Source organism: Mobula birostris, chromosome 21 (genome assembly GCF_030028105.1).
Source record: "Mobula birostris isolate sMobBir1 chromosome 21, sMobBir1.hap1, whole genome shotgun sequence".
Classification (NCBI taxonomy): Eukaryota; Metazoa; Chordata; class Chondrichthyes; order Myliobatiformes; family Myliobatidae; genus Mobula; species Mobula birostris.
Window position 1 is genome coordinate 62,988,047 of NC_092390.1, and position 12,762 is coordinate 63,000,808.

At 40.3% G+C, this 12,762-nt stretch overlaps 1 protein-coding gene across 1 annotated transcript in view; it reads right to left on the minus strand.

Moving 5' to 3' along the window:
- shtn1 (shootin 1) overlaps window positions 1-12,762 on the minus strand; it is a 131,368-nt gene that overhangs the window by 86,616 nt on the left and 31,990 nt on the right. The window contains exon 4 of the mRNA XM_072239668.1: window positions 11,099-11,193. Within this exon, the coding sequence (XP_072095769.1) occupies window positions 11,099-11,193 (95 nt within the window). The remainder of the gene's footprint in view (window positions 1-11,098; window positions 11,194-12,762) is intronic.

Sequence of the window (12,762 nt, forward strand, 5' to 3'; positions counted from 1 at the left end):
GTTAGTCTGACTAGTTAATAATTATTTGGTCAAGCTTTAGACCCTTTTGAAATAATAAAATCATTTTGACCATAGCATCTTTCATTGATATGTAGAAGACTGAAGTAAGATCTGATGGAGGTGTACTAAATTATGAGGGTATAGATAGGGTAAATTCAAGCAGGTGTTTTCCACTGAGGTTGGGAGAAACGATAACTAGAGGTTATATGTTAAGGGTGAAAGGTGAAAAGTTAAAGGGGAACATGAGGGGGAGCTTCTTCACTCTGAGGGTTCTGAGAGTGCAGAGTGAACTGCCAGTGGGGCTGGTGCATGTGAGCTCAATTTCAATGTGTAAGAGAAGTTTGAATAGGTGCATGGATAGTAGGGGTTTGGAGGGCTATGGTCCCAGTGCAGGTTGACGGGAGTAGGAAATTTAAATGGTTCAGCATGGACTAGATGGGCTGAAGGGTCTGTTTCTGTGCTGTACTTTTCTATGACTCTAACAGTCTGCAAGGACTATAGATCCAAACTCATCAGTCTCCTTTTGGAGTTTAGAAAATGAGAAGTTGGGGATGGAGGTGGGGGGAAGATGTCATTGGAACCTATCAAATATTGAAAGGCCGAGACAGAGCAGATGAGAACAGGATAGTGGGAGGGTCTTGGACCAGACAGCAGAGCCTCAGAATACAAGGATGTCCCTTTAGAACAGAGGTGTGGGGGTATTTCTTTAGACAGAGGGTGAACTTCATTGCCGCAGGTGACTATAGAGGCCAAGTCATTGGGTACATCTAAAGTAGAGGTTAATAGTTTCTTAATTAGTCATGGTTATGGAGAGAAGGTTGAGAAGCATAATAAATCAACCATGATGGAATAGTGGAACAGACTCAATGGGCAGAATGGCATAATTATAGTCTTATTATATGGGCAAAGAGCTGAATTCCAAAGGAGAAACAAGGGCTACTGGCTTTGTCAGCAAGGCGGAATTTGACTGTGGGTAGGATCAAGGTGGCCTGGTAAAACCAATATCATGGGAAACAAGAGAAAATCTTCCACTATCTGAAGTGCCACCTCCTTCAAAGAAAAATGGCTTGATCGTTTGAAGCCTATTATATTAGCCATTGAATTTTGCTCTAGAAGATCCTCTCTTGGGCTGAGCCATATTTAACTGCTTCAACAATGGACTTCATCATGAAGTCAGGAGATGTGTTGTTCGCTAATGATTGCACACAATTTAATTCAATTTGCAATACCTCAATTAATAAAGAAGACAGATTGCATGCAGACCTCAATAATAAGAGAAAAATAACATTTGCACCATACAAGTGCCAAGTACCATCTCTTGCATGAGATTCTAATACTCTCACCTTGACATTCAATAGTGTTATTGTCATCAAATTCCTCACCATCAGTATCCTGGTGATAGGTGGGGTGGAGGGGGTCAAGATTGAACAGAAACTTAATTGAATTGTAAGTAATGTTGCTCTGAGAACAGGTCAAAGGGTATTTTGCAGTAAGTGGCTCATTTCCTAATTCTGCAGAGAATTCCAGCCACACTTTAACTACATGCCTGGAATCAGATCTGCAATTCTCCACTAATCTAAATGACCTCAACTCAGAACTATACAAAGGTGGTTTAGTATCACCCAACAAAAAAACCATCACATTAAAAGTGGGCACAATCCACAGGCTGAAATATTCCTTCTTTCTAATGCTGTAGCTACAGCATGTACAGCTGACAGCAATTAACTTTCCAAACATACAGCTTTCAGCTCCTAGAATGTCAAGTGGAAAAGGTAAAAGGAAGACCGACCCTTGCAAGAACCCAGGACGTTTGCTATGGTTCCTCGACCACCTCTGGGTTGAAATCACAAACTCTTTTGCAAGCAGTACTGTGGAGGTACTTCCAACACAAGGACCAATGTGATTCTAAAAGGCAGCTCATCACTACCTCTCTTTAGCAATGGAGATAGATGTTAAATACTGACCCTGGCTGTGATCTCCAATTCCCTTTGCTAAACTTTAAAGAAAATACATGAACTGAAAATTGTGACAATTCCATTTTATGAATAAATTGGAATATAATTTTAACAATATTAAGGTTCCAGAAATATTCACAAGTTTCATTCAGCTGTCATATATTGGAGAAAAAAGATTAAGAAATGCAATAATATTGGGTTCATGTTATAAATGGACAAATTCTGAAATGACTCATGCTAAGGGAGTTTATGTTACTTTCCATTTTTATATTTTCTATTTATGATTTATAATTTAAATTTTTAATATTTACTATCCATTTGTAATCCAGGGAGCAGGAAGTGCAGAATCAAATATCGCTGTGATGATTGTACATTCTAGTATCAATTGTTTGGTGACAATAAAGTATAAAGTATAAAAGTAAATTACCTAATTTTTGAATCTAATATCTAATAATACAATTTCTTCCTGAGAGCTATTGTGCAGCTGAATAATGCTACACCCCAGCTTGCAAATGGCCTTTGAGTATTATGGACTATTAAAGTGAATTGTTGCATGTAAATATGGGATTTTTTAAATTAAGCCACACCACATGCATTGTAAATATCTGAGTAGCACTGCAATCTGATTTACTTGAGCAACAGCAATAATGTTCTATTCTATTCTAATATCTAATTTTCAGTGATACAGTTAAAGCTCCAAAGTCAGCATCTTTTCAAACAATAATTAATCCTTCAAAATTGAACTTTTTTTATTAACTTTTTTAGTATGTAGTGACACATACAAAATGCTGGAGGAACTCAGTAGGTCAAGCAGCATCTATGGAGAGGAATAAACATTTTGGGCCAAGACCATTTATCAGAACTGTAATGGAATGGGGAAGATTCCAGACTTCTTTTTTGATTCAGTAAATGAATTGATGGAAAAAAATGTTCTTCATTATTATGAAGGTTGTGATGAACTCCTTTCCTGAATGCCTGACACATGTGTGCGAAAGTATTGGACAGTGCTGTTAGGTAGTGTGTTCTAAGACTTTGGCCTAATGACAATATTTTTCCAGATCATTCAAGTATATGACTGGGATAGATCACTAGAGGTTGTACTGTTTAAACAAGTCCATAGCCATTGCCTTTTGAAAGGTACTGTAAAAAAAATCCTTGACAAGTTACTGGGGTACATGTTACTGATGATCCACACTGGGTATAGGCCACATCTTTTTGCCAATAGTTGTCCTGTAAATTCCTTTAGATGCAAATAGGTTACAGTAACATTCTGATTCTCAAACAGATCAACATCAGTGCTTCACAAAATGAATTTATACAATATGGCATCTGTTTAAAGTTGCAGTTATTTAGGCATTAAGTCTATATGCTGACATTTCACTTTCTAAATCAGTAAAATTCTTAAAAAAACATCATTTCACAGGAGGATAATAAGCCTATAGCTTCTGTCTTCTTCCTTGAAAACATCAGAATTAATTCCAAATAATTATATTGAGAGGACAAGTTATTAAGTAGAGATATGTTATTACAATCAAAATGCAGAATTAGCTCCTTAGGAAAAGATGCACCTAATGCCTTCATATCTAGCCCCTGAAGGTGTGATTTCAGCAATATCTTGGAGTAAGAGAGCTTGGAAATAGCACATATTATAAATAAAATGTGCCTGTGGTATTGTTCCAATCCGTTTTCTGATGAGAAAGCCAGAGTGCATTGACACGCAATCAACCACATATATAAATCACTCAAAAATTGGTGCATCTCTGATAAACCACCTACATAAAATTATAGTCTTCTATAAATTAATCAGAAATTGGGAGCAGCGATCCTCATTAGAAGCCATAGCTACGATCTCTTGTTTACAATTTATACTGTAAAAATCAATGTTTCTGTTGTAGCTATTTGTATTCAATATTTTGTGTGTCAAATCTCATTTTCTAATCAAAATCCTGGGAAATGCAGTTATGCAGTAAAGTTGATGTAACTTGTGCCAGAATGTATCATCTTTTAAATTACACAACTTATAGAATAATTTCCATTGGAAAAGTGCAATTGGAATTGAAATTGGAAAAATAAATTCAGGTAGCCAACTTCTAGGAGGTCCATCTTGTCTCTTCTTTCCAAGCAGATATTTTGCATTCAGTAAAACAAGATGTACATAAAAATAATATTTTGTTTGACATTAGCGTTTGTGGAAAGACTGAATAACACTGAAGAACATGTTCTGGATTCGTGATGTGATTCAATGCACAATATGCACAAAACCCTCAGCCATCAGGCTCTTGAGAACCAAAGTGGATAACTTCACACACCCCAACACTGAACAGATTCCATAGTCCATGGACTCACTTTTAAGGACTATACAACTTGTGTTCTTAATATTTACTGCTTATTATTATTAATTTTTCTTTTCTTTTGTACTTGCCCAATTTGTTGTCGTTTGCATAATTATTGTTTGTCCGTCTTTGCTGTCTGCGGTTTTTCATTGATTCTATTGTTTCTTTCTATCTAAAGTTCAAAGTAAAATTTATTATCAGAGTACATACATGTCACTACATACAACCCTGAGAATCTTTTTCTGTAGCATGCTTCACAAATCTATAGAATAACTGTAAACTTTAACAATCAGAAACTGTTAACTGTAAACAAACTGCAAATTCAGATATAAATAAATATCAATAAATAACGAGCATGAAATAACAATATAACAAAGTCCTTAAATGAGTGTAGCAAACCCCTTTTGTACAACAGCCTGATGGTTGAGGGGTAGTAAGTGTTCTTGAACCTGGTGGTGTGAGTCCTGAGGCACCTGTACCTTCTACCTGATAGCAGCAGTGAGAAAAGAGCACTGCCTGGGTGGTGAAGATCTTTGATGATTGATGCTGCTTTCCCATGGAAATGTTTCATGCTGATGTGCTCGATGGTGGGAGGGCTTTATCTGTGATGTACCGGGCCGAATCCACTAGCTTTTGTAGGATTTTCCATGCAAAGGCATTGGTGTACCCATACAGGTCATAATGCAGCTAGTCAGCACACTTTTCACCACACATCTCTTGAAGTTTGCCAAGGTTTTCAATGACATGACAAACCTCCATATGCTTCTGAGGAAATAGAGGTACTGTCTTTGCAATAATATTTATATGGTGGGTCCAGGACAGGTCCTCTGAGATAGTTACACCCAGGAATTCAAAGCTGCTGAGCCTCTCCATCTCTGGTCCTCCCCACCTCTGATCCTCCGATAACTACCTCTGGCTTCCTTCTCCTGAGCTCTACAATCACTTCCTTGGTCTTATTGACAGTGAGTGAGAGGTTGCTGTTATTACACCACTCAGCCAAGTTTTCAGTTTCCACCTGTGTGCTGATTCATCACCACCTTTGATACGGTCCACAACAATGGTGTCATCAGCAAACTTGTATCTGGTGTTGGAGCTGTACTTAGCCACACAGTCACAGGTGTAAAATGAGTAGAGCAGGGGGCTAAGTACACATCCCTGCAGTGCTCTTGTGCTGACAAAGATTGTGATTGTGATTTTGTGAATGACCACAATAATATGAATCTCGGGGTACTACATGGTGACATACAGGTACTTTGATAATAAATTTACTTTGAACTTTGAAATTCATGCAACTCACACATTATCAAAGGGCATGTTAATGGGATTGTTTATCACTCATCCCATCAGCAAGGAGTCCAGCTCTGAGAAGGCTAAGGCCATCGAAGCAGGTTGACATTGATTAAAAACACATGTGCATCCAAAGCAGGGATGCATTTGTTATAAATGTGACCCCCGGGCTCGCCCAGCTCGTGTTCATTGAGTGAAACAACCTTCGGCCCTGCCAAACTGGGTAATCACGTTTGTGTGGATACTGTGTAATGTACCCCCAGTTACGAACCTGCAACGCAAAACATCAGACAGTACACCATATGCAATTAAATGATTGAACTTTATGAATCTTAATATGAATATCGGGTTAGTAATGAAAACTAAAAAAAGGGCCCAAAGTCAAGTCAAAGTTCACGTTGGAGCTCACTCAGTCGTCATTCTTCCACCATCGGTCTCCTCCGAATGTCACCAACCTTCGGACCCTCAGATCCCAGTCCACTCTATCTGGTGGTCTACCAGCTCTCTCCACACGCGTCTTCCCTTTTCATCTCTTCTCGACAAAAGACCACGAGAAAGCATCTTTCCAGACTCACAAGACACAGCACCAATCTCTTATTGGCTAACATGCATCCTGTTATCTCCAGCCATAGCTCAAACATTGCTGCTACAGAGAAACCGCTACCTCAGCAGTGAAACATTTCAAAGAAGCCATTACATTAGCCTTAGCAGTGAACTTTATAAAGAAGCCATTACATTAGCAGTGAAACCTTACAGCGTGTTACATAAACATTGGGTGAAGCCATTGCAAAGGTTTTGGCCACAAATTGGAAGCCACTCCAAAGGTCACTTGAGAGTGTGGGTGTCCTGCTTTTCAGATTCAGCTCTGTATGACTTAGTTCTGAGTGAAGTGGACAAACCTATTCGGAGTCCCAAGAGGCCACCAAGTTCAGATGATAGGAGAAGCTGAAGAGGAGACCAACATGCGGTTTGAAGTCCAAGGACATGAATATATTTCGGCAAGAAGCTTACCAAGGTACAGCATCGCCAGCATTGGGGAAATTAACTCAGATGGTGGTGAGTGTGGAACAAGCTGCCAGCACAAGTGGAGTCAATTGCAAAGTTCAAAGTAAGTTTTATTATCAGGGAATATATATGTCACCACATACAACCCTGAGATTCTTTTTCCTGTGGGCATACTCTGCATTGTTATAGAATAGTAACGATTAACAGGATCAGTGAAAGATCAAGTAGAATGTACAAGACAACAAACTGTGCGAATGTAAATATAAATAAACGGCATAAATAATGAGAGCATGAAATAACAAGATAAAGAATCCTTAAAGTGAGATCGTTGGTTGTGGGAATAACTCAATAGATGAGTGTAAATATCTTCTTTTGTTCAAGAGCCTGATGGTTGAGGGATAGTAACTGTTCCTGAACCTGGTGGCGTGAGTCCTGACATTGCTGCACCTTCTAGCTGATGGCAGCAGCGAGAAATAGGCTGGGCCTAGGTGGTGAGGATCTTTGATGATGGCCAAAAAAAGGGAGACTACCTGGAAGGGAATTGGGATAATTAGATCTAAACATACTAAAGAGATAGGTGAGGGTTCAGCATCAATCATGATAAAGTCAGAATCAGAAAAAATAGCAGAGACGGAAACAGTCATTCATACAGCATTCCTGATGACGAATCCTCTCAAAAAAATTCAGTGGGGGGGGTGAGAGAGGGAGGGGGAAGGGTATGTGAGAGAGCGGGGGGGGGAGAGCGGTATGGAGAGCGAGGGGGTGTGGAGAGAGAGGGGGTGAAGAGAGAGGGGTGGGGAGGGGGAATAAGGGGCAGTGGAGGGGGGAGATGGGGTGGAGGGAGGGTGGGAGGGTAGAGGCCCTTTGCTGCTAAGCAAAAGTTCCAGGCAAAGCACATCAAAGTTGCTGGTGAACGCAGCAGGCCAGGCAGCATCTCTAGGAAGAGGTGCAGTCGATGTTTCAGGCCGAGACCCTTCGTCAGGATTAACTGAAAGAAGAGCTGATAAGAGATTTGAAAGTGGGAGGGGAGGGGGAGATTCAAAATGATAGGAGAAGACAGGAGGGGGAGGGATGGAGCCAAGCACTGGACAGGTGATAGGCAAAAGGGATATGAGAGGATCATGGGACAGATCCATCCCTGCCTCCTGTCCCATGATCCTCTCGTATCCCTTTTGCCAATCACCTGTCCAGCTCTTGGCTCCATCCCTCCCCCTCCTGTCTTCTCCTATCATTTTGGATCTCCCTCTTCCCCTCCAACTTTCAAATCTCTTACTAACTCTTCTTTCAGTTAGTCCTGACGAAGGGTCTCGGCCCGAAACCTCTTCCTAGAGATGCTGCCTGGCCTGCTGCGTTCACCAGCAAATTTAATGTGTGTTGCTTGGATTTCCAGCATCTGCAGAATTCCTCGTGTTTGAGTTCCAGGTAAAAATGTTTTACAAAGGTATTCAGCTTGAAATCACATCACACAGCTTGGGAAAGATGAATAGCTAAAAGAAATAAAGATTAAGCTAAACTTTCATCCGTTCCTCACACCATACCATCAAATACACACTGTACACTAATGGTCATTAAAGGCAGTACAATCTTCCCTCTCCTATCCATTTGTTATTTGCTCTGTCGTATGATGTGGGCAATCATGGTCACATAACCAGTTGCTTATATGACCAACCAGCACCTGCTCCCATGGTTTCATGTGTCCCTGATGATGGGATTATGCAGGTATTACATCTTGTCCGAAGGTGACCTGCAGGCTAGCAGAGGGAAGGAGCACCTTATAATTCCTTTGGTAAAGATGTATCTCCACGCCTAATTCTCTATTTGGGCCTTTCAATATTCGATAGGTTTCAATGAGACCCTTCCTAATTCTTCTGAACTCCAGCGAGTACAGGCCCTCTGATCTCTAACATACTCTTGTTTTCCTTTCCTTTTGGAAACAGATAGAAGAAATGGAATTTTATGCTAATTTTCAACAAAGCACATTAATGTTGATTCATTCACTCATTTCCCAAAACTAGCTTGAAAAATGCAGTAACACAAGAGTGTGCAGATGCTGGAGTCTGGAACAAAAAGCAATTCAGAGGATGAACCCCTTTCCTGTCATCGATTCTGCTCAACCTGCTGAACTCCTCCAGTAGATTGTTTATTGAAACAATATGGCATTCTCTTTAATTAACACTCCTAACATGAAAGTCATCTAAATTGAATCCTCTAATTTCAAAGTGCACATATAATACTGCATTAATTAAGTTGGATAATGAATGTTATATTTTAGCATGAATTTTTTTATCCAGCTTTTTATTTTTTGATTCCATTAATTTATGAAATGTGAAAAATGATTAAATTTCTGCCTCAGATTTTTTTTGTGAGCCTAACCTTCAGAGGTTTGACAGAATCAGTTAAATGTCTTTCTCCTGGAAATGATGAGTTTTCAGCTCGTACATTATGATATTTGACACATGTACCGCAGAAATGAATCAACTGAACTTTCAGGAAAGGCTTCCATTGTATTATCAATCACTTGCTGCAACAATTATAAGAATAAAAGGACTTAAACCCTTGGCTTGTGCTTATCAAGCGATCCTTTTTCTTACTTTACTAAGTCTATTCTCCATTCTGAAGATAATCTTATTCTTCAAGTTATTCAGACTGTTATTTTTGCGTCTTTCCAACCCTTAGCCTAGAATAGTAGGACTTGGCTCTTACTTTTTTGAAACACTTTCTTTCTTGAGTTGGAGTTAGCAAAAGTTAGGAGACGCCCATTAGATTCTCAAAGGTTGTTTGGTATGATATGAGCTCTGAGGTAAGATGCACAACTTCATTGACGGTTACTGGGTAGTTTCGAAATCATTTCCAAAATATGGTGAAGTACATGGTTTATTTGAAATTTCATAGGAGTTTGATAGCTGCCAGCTGCAGGAAGATACCAGATTTTCTAGGACTGGTTGGGTGGCGAGTGGAAATACATCTCTACCAAGGTGCTCCTTCTCTCCACTAGCCTGAAGGTCACCCTTGGCTAAGGTGTAGCATCTGCTTAGCCCCATCCCACGACCAAATCAGGGTCACATGAAGCAGGTGGGGGATGATGGTGAAGCACCTGCATAGCCCCCTGATCAGGGTCATGTGAAGCCATAGGAGCAGGGCGTGGATGGTCATGTGAGCAGCTGCTCCATATCACAAGTCCTGGTTATGCAACCACTGATGTCAGGCAGACAATCTCCGAAGAGTATTGATAATGGCTGGGGTTACCCATCTTGTAAAGACACTGCTCAGAAGGTGGCAAACCAGTTCTGTAGGAAAATTTGCCATGAACAATCATGGTCATGGAAAGACAGTGATCGCCCATGTTATATGACACACACATAATGATGATGATAATGATGAGATAGAGAACATTAAGAGAATGTTTCCTATAGTGAGGGAATCTGGGATTGGAGTACACAGCCTCAGAGTAGAAGGATGTCCCTTTAGAACAAGATGAGGAGTAACTCCTTTAGTCAAAGAATGGTGAATCTGTGGAATTCATAAGACCATAAATATAGGAGCAGAAGTAGGCCATTTGGCCCATCGAGTCTGCTCCGCCATTCAATCATGGGCTGATCCAATTCTTCCAGTCATCCCCACTCCCCTGCCTTCTCCCCGTACCCTCTGGTGCCCTGGCTAATCAAGAACCTATCTATCTCTGCCTTAAATGCACCCAATGACTTGGCCTCTACAGCCACTCGTGGCAACAAGTTCCACAGATTTACCACCCTCTGACTAAAGTAATTTCTCTGTATCTCAGTTCTAAAAGGATGTCCTTCAATCCTGAAGTCGTGCCCTTTTGTCGAAGCATCCACAGACGGCCAGCGGAGGCCAAATCATTGGGTATATTTAAAGCAGAAGTTCTTGATTAGTAAGGGCATCAAAAGTTATGGGGAGAAAGCGGGAGAAAGCAGGAGAATGGGGTTGAGAGGGACAATAAATTGGGCCATGATGGAATGGAGGAGAAACTGGAAGCGTTTGAATGGCTTAATTCTGTTCCTATGTCTTATGGTCTTTAGCTCTACTGTATATTGCAAAACTTTTCACTACGTTTTAAACTGACTAGCTAGGTCAAGGCCTAAGATGCGGTTGCATAGCATAGCAGTTAGTGCAACACTATTACATCTCAGGATGTCAGGGTTCAGAGTTCAACCTTGACATCCTCTTTAAGGAGTCTGCACGTCCTCCCCGTGGAATGTCTGGGTTTTCTCCAGGGCTCCCATTTCCTCCCATAGCTCCAAAATGTAGCAGGTAGAAGGTTAATAGGTCATTGTAAATTGTCCCGTGATTAAGCTAGGGTTAAGTTGGGGATTATTGGGGGGGGGGTCACTGGGCACCATGGCTTAAAGTGCCAATATTTATTTATTTAGAGCACTGTATCTCAAAATAAATAAATACCACTTGGCTTAAAATTGGTCTTGAGAGGATGAAGAATTAAAGAGAGATAGGAAATTCTCGTATTTATAATTCTGGAATATAGTTGGATATATGATATACCTTTGAAGCAAGTACTTCTGCAGTTTCACGGCAACTCTTCTCAATGTCAAGATGACTCTGAATTACATCGACTTCATTAATCACCATTTGCGAAACTGCAAACAAAAAACATTTACCTATTATCGCTTCACTTAGAGAAAACATTCAAATTACAGTAAGAAATTATCTTTTAGAAATAATTTTATGAGCTTCAATTCAAAGTATAAGGCGGAAAGCCTTCCACAGCAAGAAGGGGCTGGAAGACATCTGTAATCTTAACATGTTTGGAGGTAATCACAAACTGCAGCAGGAACGGGCCACTGAATCCACTTAACTAATTAACAGATGCTGTCACAGAGAAAACACAAATCAACACTGTTATTACAAGTGGCACATTTGAGTGGCATCTAATTATGACTTGATGAGCTTGATACTTGCATTATAATCACCACCACTGCACCCCATCAGAGCCTAAAAGCCTCTGATGGTGCTGACTTCCAGCAACTCCCCCCGAAACCTTCACAGTTTCTGCCAGCCTTCTTGGCAGGGCATCCCTCTCAGTTAATGGCACGTTCGGCATAATTACTGGTAGGCATTGTAAATAAACAGGATTGAAACTGAAATTGTACAAGTGCATAAGACAATCTGACACATCGAAAGTGGCAGGCTTAATTGAGAGTTTCTCTGACTGCTGGAGATCATTTATCACTATTTCTCTTAGGACAGTGATTATAACTGTGGAGACGGGCAGCATAATGGTATCAGACAAATGTGAGCATTGCTGACAGTGTAGTGAATTAAATTGTATCTACTCTCTGAAATGCCTTGATGAAAAGTACAAATGCCTTGGTGGTCTTATCATTACAGCACAATGATCATGTTGTCATCAACCTTGCCACTGTCAATAGAAAAGAAATGATTGTGTTGAGCCTTTCTATCACTGACTGTGAATAGAACCAATTTTCAGAGATCTATGAAATCATGTAATTGGGTAGAGAATGCAGCTGCTTCACGTACAAACTGGCCGCAGTAAACAGGAGTTGCACACAATGTATTCATGCCTAACTACAAATCAAAACTGCACACATCCCAAGATAATTTAGAGCTAGAAAAAATAGCTGGATCTCAGATTGGAGAGTTGGAATGTCACCAATGTTGATTTTCTTTTTCAATCCAAGCTTAATAAAGGCCAAGGTCACCTCTTAATAATACAGTTCTTCCGATTTCTGCTCACATCAACTTTACAACATTAATCCACATTCACCTATGTAATCCCAGTCCAAAAGCGAAACAAAATACCAACAAGACTACATTCAATTCTACTTAGACCCCATTGTTGTATGAATTTTAAATACATACAGCTGTCTAGGTAGTAAAGATGCTGTTCAGTAATATTGGACCATGGTAGCATATGGTTTGTGTAAAGCTATTATAGCTTGGGGCGTCAGATGTTCCCAGTTCAATTCTGTCTCCTGCAAGGCGTCTGTACATCCTTCACATGGAATGCAATGGGTTTCTCTGGGCACTTTGCTTTCCTCCCACAGTCCAAAGATGTACCGGTTAGTTGGTTAATTGGTCATTGTAAATGGTCCTTTGATTAGGCTGGCATCAATCAGGCATTGCTGGGTGGCAGGGCCCAAAGGACTGGAAGGGCCCATTCTGCACTGTAGTTCAATAAATAAATA